This window comes from Pseudorca crassidens, chromosome 11, assembly GCF_039906515.1.
Source record: "Pseudorca crassidens isolate mPseCra1 chromosome 11, mPseCra1.hap1, whole genome shotgun sequence".
Taxonomy (NCBI): domain Eukaryota; kingdom Metazoa; phylum Chordata; class Mammalia; order Artiodactyla; family Delphinidae; genus Pseudorca; species Pseudorca crassidens.
The window spans coordinates 17,279,372-17,298,536 of record NC_090306.1 but is presented as its reverse complement, the minus strand read 5'-3'; the positions used below and the strand labels follow the sequence as shown (position 1 = coordinate 17,298,536).

Here is a 19,165-nt window from a genome sequence, read left to right as displayed (position 1 = left end):
AGGTGGAATCAAGAGGTATATTTTGCACATGATAATTTTGAGATATTTATTGGCATCTAAGAAGAGAAATCCCCCTTGGAGATGTAAATTTAAGAGCCACTGGCCATTAGATGATATTTAATGGGACTGGATTAAACCATTTTCTTGAAAGCCGTGTCTGAAAAATTCTGAAGAAAGTCTTTAAAATTAATATGTGTATTTCATAACAGTAAAGTAGAAAGAAGTTCTTCTAAAATAAATTATAAGTTAATAATTAGTTATTCATTTACTATTAGAGAAAAATGTTAATACATTTACCATTTATGTAACCAAACAAAAATGCATGTGCAGTCTCCTGACAGGAATTGACTGGGGCTTGGAAAACCTTCACCAGGAAGTCAGTCTATATTAAATTTTTATTCACATCGTGCTAAAAATAGTTAAGACAAGCACTTGGCTGTCTTTAGACTTGCTGATTTCTTCTGCTTTTCTGGAGTTATTTTTTTACTCTCTGTCGAGTTATTTTCTTGAGCAGGTGTGATTTTGTCTGAGTAGGAGCCACCACCCATGCTTGTAGACACTGCAGTAACAAAGCCTGAAAATGCTTGTGTGCTCTTGTGTGGACACGGACAACAAGACAGGAACACGTCATAGACTGTGTACACTTCGAGGCAGCAGGAAAGTCAAGCATTTGATTAGAACCTGCCTTGTCTCACTTTGGATGATAGGAGATTCCCAAAGAACTTGATAGATCATCTTTCAGAGATGTAGGGATGAGCAGAGTGAGATGACCTCAGGAAAGGGAACAGAGGAGGTCAAGTTTGAGGGAGTGGAGTGAGGGAAATCTGAAGAGTGGTTTGTATGAGATGAGGGATAGGAGAAATATTGAACTGAGCAAAGGTTGGAAGGAAAAAAGAATCCCCTTCAGTTGCCTCCAGTATCTTCAGAGTTATTGAAACCAGACTGGACTTCTGATGTCTTTCGGGGCCATTCATCACTGCTGATGGGCCAAACCACAAATGACAAACTTTTAAAAATGAAGAGAAAAAAGCTGTGTGTTTGAAAAGAACACTAATGGAAACTCCTACTTGAGAGCGCTTAAGATGCTATGTATTCTGTAAAAGCTTAGAGTTAAGTGGTTTTGGCTGCAGAGTCTCCACGGAGAATTAGTGACAGTCTAGAGCCAGAGTTTCTTCAAATTACATCTGTGAGACTCCGACTCCAATCTCTGTCAACACGTCTCCTCCTCCCAACCTCTCCTTAGTTTTGTGAAGAACATGAAGTCATTCCTTTTGGAACTCTGGGGGTGATACTACTATAGAAGTTATGACTCTAGAAGACAGAGAATATAGGTACAGATATAGACCTGTCTTGTGTGGGAAATATACTCAGCTTAAAGGATAGTGACTTTCTACATCTCTCATATAAGGTTATCTGTGAGGACTGTGGGAAGAAAAACAAAACTAAAAATGTCACGAGCACTCTTTCTCTCTCTCTTTTTAAAATTTAAAATGCATTCAGTAGTTTCTGTGCAACAGAACACTGATAGTCCTTCTCAGTGACTTTTTAATCTCAGTATTGAATGGCGTGTAGCTTAGCGATGCGCTATTTGGTAGTTTGATATTCTGTTGATACGCTGATGGATATAAATTGGAGGACGATATCTCATTCAGATTAAATTACTGATTATTCGAGGACATTCCTGATTCCCATAATAGAACTCAACAGATTTATCAAAAAGCTAAACCTGCCGTTTCAAGCCAAAGGAAAAAAAAAAAAGTTTCACAATTCTAGAATCCTTTGCTTTTTATAGGTAATTGAACAGTTTTAAAGTGTTTTACTATTTAGCTTTCATAATCTCTATAAGGTATTTAAGTAAGACAGATAATCATTTATGTCGAAATACTTGCTTACTAGATCTCTGGGACAAATTTTGAGCTTATATATTTTTCTAAATTAGAGGTTTACAGAACTGAATTTTCTACCTTCTCTTCAGTCATTTGTCTCTATGTGAAATTAAACTCAAAATTAGAGAATGACAAGTGTCTAGTTATGACCTAATTGGAGCTCATTTTAAGTATGTGAAGATTGCCTAGCTTTAGCCGGCATCCTCCGTTTTATGGAGACTTTCTTTAGTCCTTTGGCTCAGAGCAATGCTATAACATTTGAGAAAAACTAGATCATTCTACAGTGCTTATGGATCTCCTTATGAAATAATATTCATATTATAGGCAAAAAAGTCCTAGATCTTTATGCTTTTTCTCATTCCACCATGGATCTTCGGGTGACATATAGCCCAGTCTGATTTATGTGAGTGTATCGGATTCAAAATCCTCATGATTCAGAGGGTGACCAAAAATGCACTGTTGGAACGTTTACAAGCCCGACGGCCTAAGAATTAGATTCCAGTTTACCCTGAGTTAGCCTGCTTGCCTTCGGCCATGACACACAGCTTTTTACCGCCTGGGCCTGTTCATCCAGAAAGCTGGAGAAAGAATATCCAAAGCCTAGTTTGGTGCTCAGCACTTTAACTTCTATCGTTTGCAAGTATCACATCTTCATATTTTTATCTTTTTAAAAAGTTTGTGAATTAGGTTTAAAATTATTGTGTAACACTTTTTCATCATCATTTGCTTTTTTTGGCGGCAGCGGGACACCATAGAAATAACTAAAATATGACATTCACTTTACTCATTTCTTTTTCTTAGAACTTAAGTGGAGAATTAGCAATGAGAGTTAATGTTCAGTAAAAACTCAGTTTTCTCCATAGACCTTCAACTTGTGTTCTTTTCCATGTGGAATGCAGCAGCCAAAAACTATAAACAGGAAGCAGCCTGGAAGGTATCACCTGGACAGCTACGAGCAGTCAACACGACGTCTGCGTCCCGTGGAGACCGAGGATATTGCAATAAAGGTTATTTTATTTCCTGAATTCTTACATGAATAGAAACATTGATGTTACTATTTTATGATGAAGTTCTGCAAAAGTGTCCTACATTGTGTCTTTAAAGTCTCTTTAGCATGGTCACTGATTCTCATAACATTTTCAAACATATTCTGATAAGTTTATAATTCTCAGTGCTGCCTTGCCTCCCAGCCACAGCTTTGCTCCAGCAGTTGTTTAAATAACTGGAGGATGAATCTTTCTTCTGAATCTGCGTTAGAAGCTAGTGTCCAACGTATTCCCACTCGTACTCTTATGTTTATCTACCAAGTAGATTAATTTCTAGAGAACGCCCATATTACAGGTCCAATTTTTAAGGAAGTAGATTAGATTGCAATTATCTACAACCAGGAAAGGCTTAGACCTGGGTTGTGTGCTTCCACCCAGCTTCCCGATACTGCCTTTGACTCATCTCAAACAGCCTTTTTTTTTTTTAAACATTTTTATTGGAGTATAATTGCTTTACAATGCTGTGTTAGTTTCTGCTGTAAAACAATCAGCTATATATATACATATATAGCCATATCCCCTCCCTTTTGCATCTCCCTCCCCTGCTCCCTATCCCACACCTCTAGGTGGTCAGAAAGCACTGAGCTGATCTTCCTGTGTCATGCAGCTGCTTCCCACTGGCTATCTATTTTATATCATTTGATAGTGTATATATGTCAATGTTACTTTCTCACTTCGTCCCAGTTTACCCTTCACCCTGCCCGTGTCTTGAAGTCCATTCTTTACATCTGTGTCTTTATTCCTGTCCTGCCCATAGGTTCATCAGAACCATTTTTTTTTTTAGATTCCATATATATGTGTTAGCATACGTTTTTTAAAATTTTATACAGCAGGTTCTTATTACTTATACATTTTATACATATTAGTGAACATATGTCAATCCCAATCTCCCCATTTATCACACCACCACCCCCCGCCATTTTCCCCCCTTGGTTTCCATACTTTTGTTCTCTACATCTGTGTCTCTATTTCTGCCCTGCAAACCGGTTCATCTGTACCATGTTTCTAGGTTCCACATATATGCGTTAATATATGATATTTGTTTTTTTGACTTACTTCACTCCATATGACAGTCTCTAGATCCATCCATGTCTCTACAAATGACCCAGTTTCATTCCTTTTTATGGCTGAGTAGTATTCCATTGTATATATGTACCACATCTTCTTTATCCATTTGTCTGTCGATGGGCATTTAGATTGCTTCCATGACCTGGCTATTGTAAATAGTGCTGCAATGAACATTGGGGTGCATGTGTCTTTTTGAATTATGGTTTTCTCTGGGTATACGCCCAGTATTGGGATGGCTGGGTCATATGGTAATTGTATTTGAGGTTTTTAAGGAACCTCCATACTGTTCTCCATAGTGGCTGTATCAATTTACATTCCCACCAACAGTGCAGGAGGGTTCCGTTATCTCCACACCCTCTCCATCATTTGTTGTTTGTAGATTTTCTGATGATGCCCATTCTAACTGGTACGAGGTGATACCTCATTGTAGTTTTGATTTGCATTTCTCTAATAATTAGTGATGTTGAGCAGCTTTTCATGTGCTTCTTGGCCCTTTGTATGTCTTCTTTGAAGAAACGTCTATTTAGGTCTTCTGCCCACTTTTTGATTGGGTTGTTTGTTTTTTTAATATTGAGCTGCATGAGATGTTTATATATTTTGGAGATTAATCCTTTGTCTGTTGATTCGTTTGCAAATGTTTTCTCCCATTCTGAGGGTTGTCTTTTCGTCTTGTTTTTAGTCTCCTTTGCTTTGCAAAAGCTTTGAAGTTTCGTTAGGTCCCATTTGTTTATTTTTGTTTTTATTTCCATTACTCTAGGCGGTGCATCTTGCTGTGATTTATAGCAAAGAGTGTTCTTCCTATGTTTTCCTCTAAGAGTTTTATAGTGTGCGGTCTTACATTTAGGTCTCTAACCCATTTTGAGTTTATTTTTGTGTATGGTGTTAGGGAGTGTTCTAATTTCATTCTTTTACATGTAGCTGTCCAGTTTTCCAGCACCACTTATTGAAGAGGCTGTCTTTTCTCCATTGTATATCCTTGCCTCCTTTCTCATAGATTAGTTGACCATAGGTGTGTGGGTTTATCTCTGAGCTTTCTATCCTGTTCCATTGATCCATATTTCTGTTTTTGTGCCAGCACCATATTGTCTTGATTACTGTAGCTTTGTAGTATAGTCTGAAGTCAGGGAGTCTGATTCCTCCAGCTCCGATTTTTTCCCTCAAGACTGCTTTGGATATTCAGGGTCTTTGGTATCTCCATACAAATTTTAAGATATTTTGTTCTAGTTCAGTAAAAAATGCCATTGGTAGTTTGATAGGGATTGCATTGAATTTGTAGATTACTTTAGGTAGTATAGTCATTTTCACAATATTGATTCTTCCAATCCAAGAACATGGTATATCTCTCCATCTGTTGGTATCATCTTTAATTTCTTTCATCAGTATCTTATAGTTTTCTGCATACAGGTCTTTTGTCTCTCTAGGTAGGTTTATTCCTAGGTATTTTATTCTTTTTGTTGCAATGGTAAATGGGAGTGTTTCCCTAATTTCTCTTTCAGATTTTTCATCATTAGTGTATAGGAGTGCAAGAGATTTCTGTGCATTAATTTTGTATCCTGCAACTATAACAGATTCATTGATTAGCCCTAGTAGTTTTCTGGTGGCATCTTCAGGATTCTCTATGTATAATATCATGTCATCTGCAAACAGTGACAGTTTTATTTCTTCTTTTCCAATTTGTATTCCTTTTATTTCTTTTTCTTCTCTGATTGCCGTGGCTAGGACTTCCAAAACTATGTTGAATAAAAGTGGCGAGAGTGGACATCTTTGTCTTGTTCCTGATCGTAGAGGAAATGCTTTCAGTTTTTCACCATTGAAAATGATGTTTGCTGTGGGTTTGTCATATATGGCCTTTATTATGTTGAGGTAGGTTCCCTCTATGCACACTTTCTGGAGTGTTTTTATCATAAATGGGTGTTGAATTTTGTCAAAAGCTTTTTCTGCATCTATTGAGATGCTCATATGGTTTTTCTTCTTCAATTTGTTAATATGGTGTATCACATTGATTGATTTGCGTATATTGAAGAATCCTTGCATCCCTGGGATAAATCCCACTTGATCATGGTGTATGATCCTTTTAATGTGTTTTTGGATTCTGTTTGTTAGTATTTTGTTGAGGGTATTTACATCTATATTAATCAGTGATATTGGTCTGTAATTTTCTTTTTTTGTAGTACCTTTGTCTGCTTTTGGTGTCAGGGTGTTGGTGGCCTCATAGAATGAGTTTGGGAGTGTTCCCCCTTCCTCAATTTTTGGAAGAGTTTGAGAAGGATGGGTATTAGCTCTTCTCTAAATGTTTGATGGAATTCACCTGTGAAGCCATCTTCTCCTGGGCTTTTGTTTGTTGGAAGATTTTTAATCAGATTCAATCTCATTACTTGTGATTGGTCTGTTCATATTTTCTGTTTCTTCCTGGTTCAGTCTTTGAAGGTTATACCGTTCTAAGAATTTGTCCATTTCTTCCAGGTTGTCCATTTTATTGGCATAGGAGTATTGGCTTGTAGTAGTCTCTTAGGATGCTTTGTATTTCTGTGGTATCTGTTGTAACTTTTCCTTTTTTATTTCTAATTTTATTGATTTGAGTTCTCTTCCTCTTTTTCTTGATGAGTGTGGCTAATTGTTTTTCAATTCTGTTTATCTTCTCAAAGAACCACCTTTTTGTTTTATTGATAATTGCTATTGTTTTCTTTGTTTCTATTTCATTTATTTCTGCTCTGATCTTTATCATTTCTTTACTTCTACTAACTTTGGGTTTTGTTTGTTCTTCTTTCTCTAGTTCCTTAAGGTGTAAGGTTAGACTGTTTATTTGAGATTTTTCTTGTTTCTTGAGGTAGGCTTGTATTGCTATAAACTTCCCTCATAGAACTGCTTTTGCTGCATCCCATAGGTTTTGGATGGTTGTGTTTTCATTGTCATTTGTCTCTAGGTATTTTTTGATTTCCTCTTTGATTTCTTCAATGATCTCTTGGTTATTTAAAAACGTATTGTTTAGCCTCCACGTGTTTGTGTTTCTTACGTTTTTTTACCTGTAACTGATTTCTAATCTCGTAGGGTTGTGGTCAGAAAAGATGCTTGATATGATTTCAATTTTCTTTTCTTTCTTTTTAAAAAATTTTTTTTAATCAGGGAAATATAAATTTTATTTTATTTTTTATTTTTTTTTAATATCTTTATTGGGGTATAATTGCTTTACAATGGTGTGTTAGTTTCTGCTTTATAACAAAGTGAATCAGTTATACATATACGTATGTTCCCATGTCTCTTCCTTCTTGCATCTCCCTCCCTCCCACCCTCCCTATCCCACCCCTCCAGGTAGTCACAAAGCACTGAGCTGATATCCCTGTGCTATGCGGCTGCTTCCCACTAGCTATCTACCTTACGTTTGGTAGTGTATATATGTCCATGCCTCTCTCTCGCTTTGTCACAGCTCACCCTTCCCCCTCCCCATATCCTCAAGTCCGTTCTCCAGTAGGTCTGTGTCTTTATTCCTGTCTTACCCCTAGGTTCTTCATGACATTTTTTTTTCTTAAATCCATATATATGTGTTAGCATACGGTATTTGTCTTTCTCTTTCTGACTTACTTCACTCTGTATGACAGACTCTAGGTCTATCCACCTCATTACAAATAGCTCAATTTCGTTTCTTTTTATGGCTGAGTAATATTCCATTGTATATTTGTGCCACATCTTCTTTATCCATTCATCGGATGATGGGCACTTAGGTTGTTTCCATCTCTGGGCTATTGTAAATAGAGCTGCAATGAACATTGTGGTACATGACTCTTTTTGAATTATGGTTTTCTCAGGGTATATGCCCAGTAGTGGGATTGCTGGGTCATATGGTAGTTCTAGTTGTAGTTTTTTAAGGAACCTCCATACTGTTCTCCATAGTGGCTGTATCAATTTACACTCCCACCAACAGTGCAAGAGGGTTCCCTTTTCTCCACACCCTCTCCAGCATTTATTGTTTGTAGATTTTTTGATGATGGCCATTCTGACTGGTATGAGGTGATACCTCATTGTAGTTTTGATTTGCACTTCTCTAATGATTAGTGATGTTGAGCATCCTTTCATGTGTCTGTTGGCATTCTGTATATCTTCTTTGGAGAAACTTCTATTTAGGTCTTCTGCCCATTTTTGGCTTGCATTGTCAAATAGCCTATGTTTTAAAAAACGTTATATTATTGAAGTATAGTTGATTTAAAATGCTGTGTTAATTTCTGCTGTATAGCAAAGTGACTCAGTTATACATACATATATATATATGTATATATATATACATTCTTTTCCATATTCTTTTCCATTATGGTTTATCAGCAGATGTTGAATATAGTTCCCTGTTCTATACAGTAGGACCTTGTTTATCCATTCTATATATAATAGCTTGCATCTGCTAATCTGAAACTCCCAATCGATCCCTCCCCCACCCCTCTCCCCCTTGGCAATTACAAGTCTGTTCTCTATGTGTGTGAATCTGTTTCTGTCTCATAGATAACTTCATTTGTGTTATATTTTAGATTCCACATATGAGTGATATCATATGGTATTTGTCTTTCTCTTTCTGACTTACTTTACTTAGTATGATAATCTCTAGGTCCATCCATGTTCCTGCAAATGGTATTATTTCATTCTTCTTTTTATGACTGAGTAGTATTTCATTGTATATATGTGCCATATCTTCTTTATCCATTCATCTGTCGATGGACATTTAGGTTGTTTCCATGTCTTAGCTATTGTGAATCGTGCCACAGTGAACAGTGAGTGAAGGTATCTTTTCGAATTATAGTTCTGTCTGGATATATGCTGAGGAATGGGATTGCAGGATCATATGGCAACTCTAGTTTTAGTTTTTAGAGGAACCTCCCTACTGTTTTCCACAGTGACTGCACCAATTAACATTCCCACCAATACTGTAGGAAGGTTCACTTTTCTCCACACCCTCTCCAACATTTGTTATTTGTAGACTTTTTAATGATGGCTCTTCTGACTGGTGTGTGGTGATACCTATGAGGTGATACCTCATAGCTTTGATTTGTATTTCTCTAATAATTAGTGATGTTGGGCATTGTTTCATGTGCCTGTTGGCTTTGTATGTCTTTGGAGAAATGTCTATTTAGGTATTCCTGAGGAAATCAACAAAAAATACCTAGAAACAAATGACAATGAAAACATGATGACACCAAACCTATGGGATGCAGAAAAGCAGTTCTAAGAGGGAAGTTTATAGCAATACAATCCTAGCTCAAGAAACAAGAAAAACTCAAGTAAACAACCTAACCTTACACCTAAAGCAATTAGGGAAAGGAGAACAAAAAGATTCCAAAGTTAGCAGAAGGAAAGAAATCATAAAGATCAGAGCAGAAATAAATGAAAAAGAAATGGAAGAAACAATAGCAAAGGTCAATAAAACTAAAAGCTTGTTCTTTGAGAAGATAAACAAAATTGATAAACCGTTAGCCAGACTCATCAAGAAAAAAAGGGAGAAGACTCAAATCAATAGAATTAGAAATGAAAAAGGAGTAGTAACAACTGACACTGCAGAAATACCAACGATCATGAAAGATTACTACAAGCAACTGTATGCCAATAAAGCTATTATATATAGAATGGATAAACAAGGTCCTACTGTATAGAACAGGGAACTATATTCAACATCTGCTGATAAACCATAATGGAAAAGAATATGGAAAAGAATTTTTATATATATATATATATATATATATATAACTGAGTCACTTTGCTATACAGCAGAAATTAACACAGCATTTTAAATCAACTATACTTCAATAATATAACTTTTTTTTTAAAAAATAGCTATTTGACAATGCAAGCCAAAAATGGGCAGAAGACCTAAATAGAAATTTCTCCAAAGAAGATATACAGAATGCCAACAGACACATGAAAGGGTGCTCAACATCACTAATCATTAGAGAAATGCAAATCAAAACTGCAATGAGGTATCACCTCACACCAGCCAGAATGGCCATCATCAAAAAATCTACAAACAGCTGTCACTGTTTGCAGCTGACATGATACTGTGCATAGAGAATCCTAAAGATGCTACCAGAAAACTACTAGAGCTAATCAACGAATTTGGTAGAGTAGCAGGATGCAAAATAAATGCACAGAAATCTCTTGCATTCCTATACACTAATGATGAACAATCTGAAAGAGAAATTAAGGAAACACTCCCATTTACCATTGCAACAAAAAGAATTAAATACTAGGAATAAACCTACCTAAGGAGACAAAAGACGTGTATGCAGAAAACTATACGACACTGATGAAAGAAATTAAAGATCATATAAACAGATGGAGAGATATACTATGTTCTTGGATTGGAAGAATCAACATTGTGAAAATAACTATACTACCCAAAGCAATCTACAGATTCAATGCAATCCCTATCAAACTACCAATGGCATTTTTCACAGAACCAGAACAAAATTTTTCACAATTTGTATGGAAACACAAAAGACCCCGAATAGTCCAAGCAATCTTAAGAAAGAAAAACAAAGCTGGAGGAATCAGACTCCCTGACTTCAGACTATACTACAAAGCAACAGTAATCAAGACAGTATGGTACTGGCACAAAAACAGAAATAATAGATCAATGGAACAGGATAGAAAGCCCAGAGATAAACCCACGCACACTTGATCACCTTATCTTTGACAGAGGAAGCAAGAGAATACGATGGAGAAAACATAGCCTCTTCAATAAGTGGTGCTGGGAAAACTGGACAGCTACATGCAAAAGGGTTGTTTGTTTTTTTTATTGAAACTCAGCCGTTTGTACTGTTCCCAAGCATGAGTGCTTCATAGAACAGGCCACCACAGGAACACAGGCTGAGGACTGAGAGTTGGGATCAGCCCCAGGAAGGCATCAGGGTTATGCAGGAACCAGAACAGATGCCTACAGCAGTCAAGGGCCTCTGGACATCATAGCCAACAGAGTCCTGGAAATTAGCTGTTTAGAAGACTAGCCGCATTGGCTGCTGGGGCTGTCCCACTCCCTGCCCTGTCCAGTCAGAGTGAGGGATGCTCAGTGAGTGGTACAGTAAAGCCAAGAACCACATTTAATCCTCCTCTCTCTCTCCTTATTGCCTGACACCATACCTGTCCCACAATAAACTTTTAGCAACTGGAGCAAATGCGTTACTGGATGGAATAAGCTAATGCTAGCCTTCCCTTTGCCATTAATTTGATGTGTGATTTGGGCAAATTTCTTCTCTGAGCCATGGTCTGCTCCTCTTGAGGTGGGGATGCCATTTTAGTATGGTTGTTTTGAGGATAAGGTATAACACTTGTGAATTTTAAAGAGCTGTAGTGACTCATTTTTAAATATTTATTTAGTTAGTTATTTTTGGCTGCGTTGGGTCTTCGTTGCTGCGCACGGGCTTTCTCTAGTTGCGGTGAGCGGGGACTACTCTCTGTTGCGGTGCACGGGCTTCTCATTACGGTGGCTTTTCTTGTGGCGGAGCACAGGCTGTAGGCACGCGGCCTTCAGTAGTTGCAGCATGTGGGTTCAGTAATTGTGGCTCTCGGGTTCTAGAGCCCAGGCTCAGTAGTTGTGGCTCGTGTGCTTCTTAGTTGTTCCGCGGAATGTGGGATCTTCCCGGACCAGAGATCGAACCCATGCCCCCTGCATTGGCAGGTGGATTCTTAACCACTGTGCCTCCAGGCAAGTCCTGTAGTGATTCTTAATCTTGGCTGTACATTAGAATCACATATATATATATATATGTATATGTGTATGTATGTGTGTGTATGTGTACATATATATATATATAAATATATATATATATATAAACCTGGGCATCATTTTTGAAAACATCTCTAGTAGTTCTCTAGACAATTATAATGTACAAGTAGGGTGTGAACTAAGCTGTGAAAAAGTAAGTAATGAGAGACTAGAAAGGGTCCTCTATGCTGCCAGTTCTCAAATATGCCCAGAAAATAACAATATATTAGTGACTAAAAAAATAGTGTTTTTTAATTGACATTTTCTATTCAGTGTAGTGGGAACCTAAAAATACATCTTTTCCGTGTGCCGTATTCAATTTATTTTCATTTTTCATGGAAAAAAGGGAGGTTATCATGATTTTTTCCCAGAATTGACCCTTCATGCACCAAAAACCCCACAAAAAAACAACAAACCCCTGCTCATCAATGGCCTGGAGTGTGCTGTTCCACTGAATGGCCACTGCAGTTTCAAGTACCCCTTCAAGCTCGAATTCACCGTTTATTCATAGTGGAAATTCCCAAATTGGTTATTACTCATTTGTATTTTTGAAATCTTTTTTATTGTGAAATACAACATATCTACAGAAAAGTACATACAACATGTATGCACTGTTAAATGAAAAAGTAAATACCTGTGCAACCACTACCAAGTGAAGAACATCATCAGCTTCCTCTGAAGGTCCCCCCAGCACACACTTTAGCTGCACTCTCTCTCTCTCTCCCCCGAGATATAATCGCCACCCTGACTTTTGTGGTTATCACTTCCTTGATCATCCTTCTATGTATGCCTCCCTAAAAATCTGCTTTTTTTTTTTAAGTTTTGAATATGTGCGTGTACGTGTATGTGTGTTGCTTCTGCTCAACATTATGTGGATATAATTCATCCATGTTGCTATGTGAAGCTGTAATTCATTCATTCTCATCACTGTGTATCATTTCATTGTATGAATATACCAGAATTTATTGATGTGTTTTACTTTTGATGGACTTTTGGTTATTTTTTTTGAGGCTGTTGTGAACAATTGCTGAGTCATAGGGCTGTACATCCTCAACTTTTCTTCACAATGGCCAACTTTTCTCTAAAGCGGTTGTGCCATTTTACACTTCCATTAACAGTGATTGAGGGACTTCCCTAGTGGCACAGTGGTTGAGAATCCGCCTGCCAGTGCAGGGGACACGGGGTTCGATCCCTGGTCCCGGAAGATCCCACATGCCATGGAGCAGCTAAGCCTGCAAGCCACAACTACTGAGCCCGCGTGCCACAACTACTGAAGCCCGCTCGCCTAGAACCTGTGCTCCGCAACAAGAGAAGCCACCGCAATGAGAAGCCCATGCACCGCAATGAAGAGTAGCCCCCGCCTGCCACAACTAGAGAAAGCCTGCGTGCAGCAACGACGATCCAATGCAGCCAAAAATTTAAAATAAAGAAAATACATAAATTTATAAAAAAGAAAAATAGTGATCGAGAATTCCAGTTGGTCTCCCTCTTCACCAGGGCTGCCAATATTTTGCCAAAATGTGTGTTGTGTGTTGGGAGGAGGTGCAGTTGTATCTTGCTGTGGTTTTTATTTGTAATTTTCTGATTTCTAATGAGGTTGAGCACCTTTTCCTATATATATTGACCATTTGGGTTTGGAGCTCCTCTTGTGAATTGCCAGGTTATTTGTTCCCCGTGTTTAAAAAAAATTCTGGGTACTACTTTGGCAGTTATATATGTTACGGAATTCTTTTCCCACTCCATAGCTTGGCTTTTCACTCTCTTTATGGTATCAGAAATTCTTAATTTTAATGTAATCTAGCATGGAACTTTTCCTTCATGGCTAATGCTTTGCTTTTTGCCTCCTTTATGAAAACGTTTTTGGGGACTTTCCTGGTGATCCATTGGTTAAGACCTCACTTCCAATGTCGGGAGCATGTGTTTGATCCCTGGTTGGGGAGCTAAGATCCCACTTGCCACGTGGCATGGCCAAAAATTTAAAAAAAAAAAAAAAGAAAGAAATCTTCTACCAAAAGGTATAAAGATAATATTAGTTCTTAAAATCCCTGGAGCAACACCTTTTGCTTTTAGTACTTTAATTGACCTAAAATCTATTTTTGTGGTTGGTATGAAGTAAGGTTGTGATTTAGTAGGGAAATCACTAATAAATAATTTTAGCTGTAAGTTTAGCAGTAGTGAATTTAGTGATAGTCATTTTACTGCATTTAGTAGTAAGTCGGTAAGGTCGGATTTAATTTTTTATACGATGTCGGGTTGTCCAGGCACTGTGTATCAGTCACCGTACCCACTGACTTTTAGTGCCGTCTTGTCACATAGATTTCTTTCTTTATTTTTCTCTGATTTGTCTGTCCAGTATTCCACTGTTGTGATTATTATAGCTTTCTAATAAACACTGACATTTTTTAGGACAAGTTCTTAACACCTTATTTTTTTTCTTCTAAAATATCTTAGCTATTCTTGGCCCTTTTGGAAGGAAAGAAGCTTAGGTGCTCCGGAGTGTATATATCTTTTTGTACTTTTCCTTATACTTTCACTAGACATTTCCTTACTCCTTGCCTTAATGAGGTTTTTTACAAACTATATTTTAATCAGCATTTTTATTTATTTTTGGCAGGAGAGAATGGACAATGGTGTGTGGAAGGTCCTGCCTTTAGATTTTCAAAAAACTATTTCAATTGAGGTGAAATTCACACAGCATAAAATTAACCATTTTCAAGTCAACAATTCAGTGGCCTTTAGATTCCCAAAGTTTTACAACCATCCCATCTACTAGTCGCAAAATATTTTTATCACCCCAAAAGGAAACCCCGTACCCATTAAGCTGTCACTCCTCATTTCCCCCTTTCTCTTACCCCTGCCAACACCAATCTGATTTCTGTCTCTATGGATTAACCTATGCTGGATATTTCATATGAATGGAATCGTGCAGTAGGTGGCTTTTTGCATTGTCTCTTTCCTGCCTTTACATTTTAATTCATCCTTTCCCTTTATCCCTGATCCTTATATCTATATCCCCTCATCCTCCCAACATTACAGTGCCAGCAATAATATGCTCAATATATGCACTTAAATACACTCATATCCCTGTGAAATATGTAGTATTGTCATGAACATTTATATTTTCAATTTCCTGAAATTGTTTGCTCCTTCTAGCTGCACCACTGCATTCTATAGTATGCACCCCTGCCTTTTACTTGTCCCCTAGTGATGGCTGCTGGGTTGGCCTCCATCCTTCCTCCATCACAAACCATGCTGTGATAACCATCTTTGTACCTATCCTTTTATGTACCTTTGCGGAGATTTATATATTAGCTGATTTTCCAAGGTCAAACAGCTAGTTTGGGAAGCCAGGATTTTAACCCTTATGGTGGAGAAGTGAGACGATTTTGTAAAAGGGAGGAGGGAATGGAAGGGCAAATCACAGCGGGAGGAATTCACTTTGACTCTCCTCCATCCCTCTCAAGTGAGCTCTGTTCACTCTTATACTTTTGTGTAGGACCAAATCAGGAGGTGACACTGTATTCTTCTGGTTCTTCCCTGCTGGTTTCCAACCACATCTTTCCTCTCTCACACTCTTGTGAAGCTGTAGCATGTTGTACCTTTCTCACGTCTGTGATCAGAGGACCTCATAATCACTCACCCACCTTCACTGAAGATTTAGGTGCCTGTTTCCGAGTCCAGCTTTCTACCTTAGTAAGTGCCACACCTGGATGTGATTTAAACTTCCAGGTTCACAGCCCATCTAGTACCCCAGCCCCCAAGCCCCTTAATCGACCACCCGTCCATTTCCACAAACTCACCTGCACTCACACTTGGCCGCCTCTCAGACACACAGCCCCTCTGAGATCTTAGCCTCTGTTATACCAGCCAGTCACCGACATCACAGCCCTACCCTCCAGCTCCCTCAGGGCTTCACCTTCACTGGCATTGGCTTTTTTTTCCCCCACATTATTTTTTATTTTATTTATTTTTTTATACAGCAGGTTCTTATTAGTTATCCATTTTATACATATTAGTGTATATATGTCAATCCCAATCTCCCAGTTCATTACACCACCATTGGCTTTTAACCTCATTGCAACCTGCGGTAACTTGAGCCCCTTCTTTCTCCCAGCCCTTTCACATCCTTCTGTAGCCATTCAACCCCATGCCTTCTGCGCTCCTGTACCCAGGGTGCTAAGTTCTGTGGAGAAAACGACTTAATGGTACAAGTTGGCATGGCCAGAGCTTCATTACCTCCACCCTCGGCTGACTCTCTATGGTTCTTGGCAGTCCTTTCCCATGCCTCCCTTCAGCATGATTCTCCATCACCTACAGTAGCTCTCCATCTGTCACCAATCTCCTCCCACCTCGTTCTCTCTCTCCTTTGGCCACCTCCTGTTTCTACAGATAACCTTCCCTTTCAGTTCATTGAAAACGTAAAGGTTGTTATGGAGGGCCTCTCAGTTCCCTGCTGACCCTCTCCCGAGCCCATCTGTATTTGCACCTCGTTTAGCCTGCTCTCCACTTTCTCTGAGAAAGAGGGATTCTCAGCCTTGAAGACTAGATTTTCTTTGAGCGTCCTTTGTCACTTAGCCACTGTATCTTAAACCTCTGCCCCAGCCAGCTTTATTCATTATTTCTCATAACATGCTTCATGGTTTTCTGATCCTGAACCTGTTCTCACTGTAACTCTTTACTCAGAAATACCTTTGCTGAAATTCAGCATATTTTCCAAAACTAGCTCAAAGGCCCTCCTTTTTCAAAATATTTTCTTTTTTTGACTCATCTCAGATGTAAATGATTTTCCTTATGAACTACTGTTGCACTTTCGTCTGTCTGCCCCTCTATTTGTTACTTAGCCCATACTCTCTTGCCTTGGTTTACCACTCAATTGACTGTAAGCTCAATTGAGCAGGGAAGCAGGGAGGATGCATTATACCTTCTTTGTAGCCCACATCAGTCCTAACGCAGGACTTCACATTGACTGGGTGCTCAGCAGGTATTTGTAAAGTGATTAGTTACTAAGCCCTTCCGGGCCACCCTCCTTCCAGGACTAATTTCATGCATATCTATGTGATGGATATTATTAAATGCCATACATTTTCCACGCTAGAGAAAACTTACATGGAAAAACATAATCTAGCCTTTTCAGGTAACTTTTGCACTCTTTAGTTGTTCATTTTAAGAGCTTTTAAAGGATATTTTTAGTTATAATTTAGATATTACCAATCTATTCTGCAAAATTCCTGAACAAAAATGAGCTTAGAAATTTCATCACTTGGGGTTTGGAAAGAAAATATTAATTTATGAGCAAAGTGCAGCCTTACTTTAGTTTCCTCTAATTTTTCAGGCACTTTCTCTCCCCTCATCTGTCTCTGTTCACCCTTCCAACCCTTGGGTTCTGTTATACCTCTTTCGTTTCCCATTTTTGTAACTGTTAAAACTATCAAGTTTTCTTGACACATATTAAAACAATAGATTGCTTTGGATGACTCTAAGGTCTTTTTGTTTGTTTGCTGGTTGTTGAGGTTTATACCACCAAGCAATGTTGCCTCATTTTTGTGCTGTTTCTTCCTCCCCTTTACTTTTTCTTTTAAGATCAATGAAGAGTGATAAATCCACATAGTTCAGGAAACTTATTCATTACAAAACCTTCCTTCTTAGCTAGTGGAGTCATTTTGTTGGAATAATTTGTAGTTATTTCTGTTCTTTACTTTGCATCACAGGATTCTGGGAATTGCAGCAGTGTGAAAATCATCAGTGTAGCAGTTACACTGGAAAATATTTGGGTGATTGATTTTTAAGAATGTTCACATAGAAATGATCCCAAATTTTCAGGGAAAATTGTTGGAATTTTTAGCATTCTTCATAATACCATTAATTTAAAGACCCTCCTCTCACTTCCATTCTTTTTGTGTTTCATTTATACCTCTAAGCAGTTATAACTCTAAATTAGAATTTCAGCACTGTGTGTTCTACTGTGTTGAAAGTCTTACAGTGCTTTATAAAGAAATCTATTTTAATTGGAATAATTCTCTAACACCACATATTTACATAATTTTATAACTTAATTTCTGTATTCTTATTTTCTAGGTCACAAATGGGTACTTTTCATGGGGCAGTGGTTTAGCTACCTTATCTAATATAAATATTCGAATTCCAACAGGTAAGAATCATTTGTTACTCGGGTTTGTAATTGTTAACTATCATGACCATGGTTTTCCAACGTAACCGAGCCTAACAAAAGGAGAGAAAGACTTTTTCAAGACAAACATAACTAATATTTATTTGCACCATGAAGCTCATGAACCCCTGTATCACTGTGAGGATGACTGGGAATTATAAGACCTGCCTGCCTTACACTACAGAGTGTGGACCTTTGGACAAGTTATTTACCATCCAAATGAATTGCTTTCAGTTTATTTGCTGATTTGTGGCATTTAAATAATGGAGTAGTTCATTTCTCATTTTTTTGAAGAAAGAATTTAAAGAAAGGATGTATGAGAAAATAGTTTTCTATCCCTGAGGAAACCTGATGAAGTTTTCAAGATATTTAAGACATAAATACCCAGTATTTTTATTTAAAATGTCTAGATAATTGAATAGAATTAGGTTTTTGACTTGACCTCATGGTCAGTAGTTGGGATTTTTCTATTATACATGCACATCAAAGTATTTTAAGAACAGCCCCCAAATCATTTTAAGCCCAATTACCTATTTTAGTCAAAATTGCCTTTTTCTCCTGAATGAATTGAATAATAAAGGTAACAATAATCTAGATGACTTATGCAAGTATTTCACAGCTTTCTTTACTAGTGTCAGTTATTCTGAGAGTTTTAAAAATAATCAAGACCTATAGATTTTAATTTTTCTTCTATTTTCCAAAAAACTTAGTATCAGGGAAGGGAGCTGTTTAGAATACTTTATTGCTGGAGACCAAAACTGGCCCATTGATTGTGAAACATCAACCTTTTCTAAATGTGTTTTGATTTTATTTTACTAAGTGAATTCCATCTCATCCTGTTATTATCCTTTGTTTCTTTTCTGTAGGTCAGTTAACCATGATTGTGGGCCAGGTGGGATGTGGGAAGTCCTCTCTTCTCCTTGCCATCCTCGGTGAGATGCAGACAGTGGAGGGAAAAGTTCACTGGAGCAAGTATGTGTATTTTTAATTAGTTTCTATTGCTCTGTCATACATCTGATGATCTCTCAAGGGAAGAAATTAGAGCAATAGATTTCCGTGTTAGGACTCTGAGGACCCCTCAGAAATAAGCATAGCTTAAAAAAAGATCAAATTAGTGGAAACTTTAAATGTTGTAAATTAAAAATTATAAAGCAATTTATTACAGAGGTTTATCAGAGAGAAACTTGTATGTTGCTTTTAAGTAAGATTGGGATTGTAAAGATAGATTTTGAAAGTTATATGGGTAACACTCAAAGAAATA

The 19,165-nt window shown here is 37.6% G+C and overlaps 1 protein-coding gene across 10 annotated transcripts in view; it reads left to right on the top strand.

Moving 5' to 3' along the window:
* Nucleotides 1-19,165, top strand: part of ABCC9 (ATP binding cassette subfamily C member 9) — a 149,437-nt gene that overhangs the window by 45,510 nt on the left and 84,762 nt on the right. For all 10 annotated transcript variants that reach the window (XM_067695875.1, XM_067695883.1, XM_067695881.1 and 7 more), the window contains 3 exons: nucleotides 2,786-2,893; nucleotides 17,814-17,886; nucleotides 18,771-18,876. In XM_067695875.1, the coding sequence (XP_067551976.1) occupies nucleotides 2,786-2,893; nucleotides 17,814-17,886; nucleotides 18,771-18,876 (287 nt within the window). The remainder of the gene's footprint in view (nucleotides 1-2,785; nucleotides 2,894-17,813; nucleotides 17,887-18,770; nucleotides 18,877-19,165) is intronic.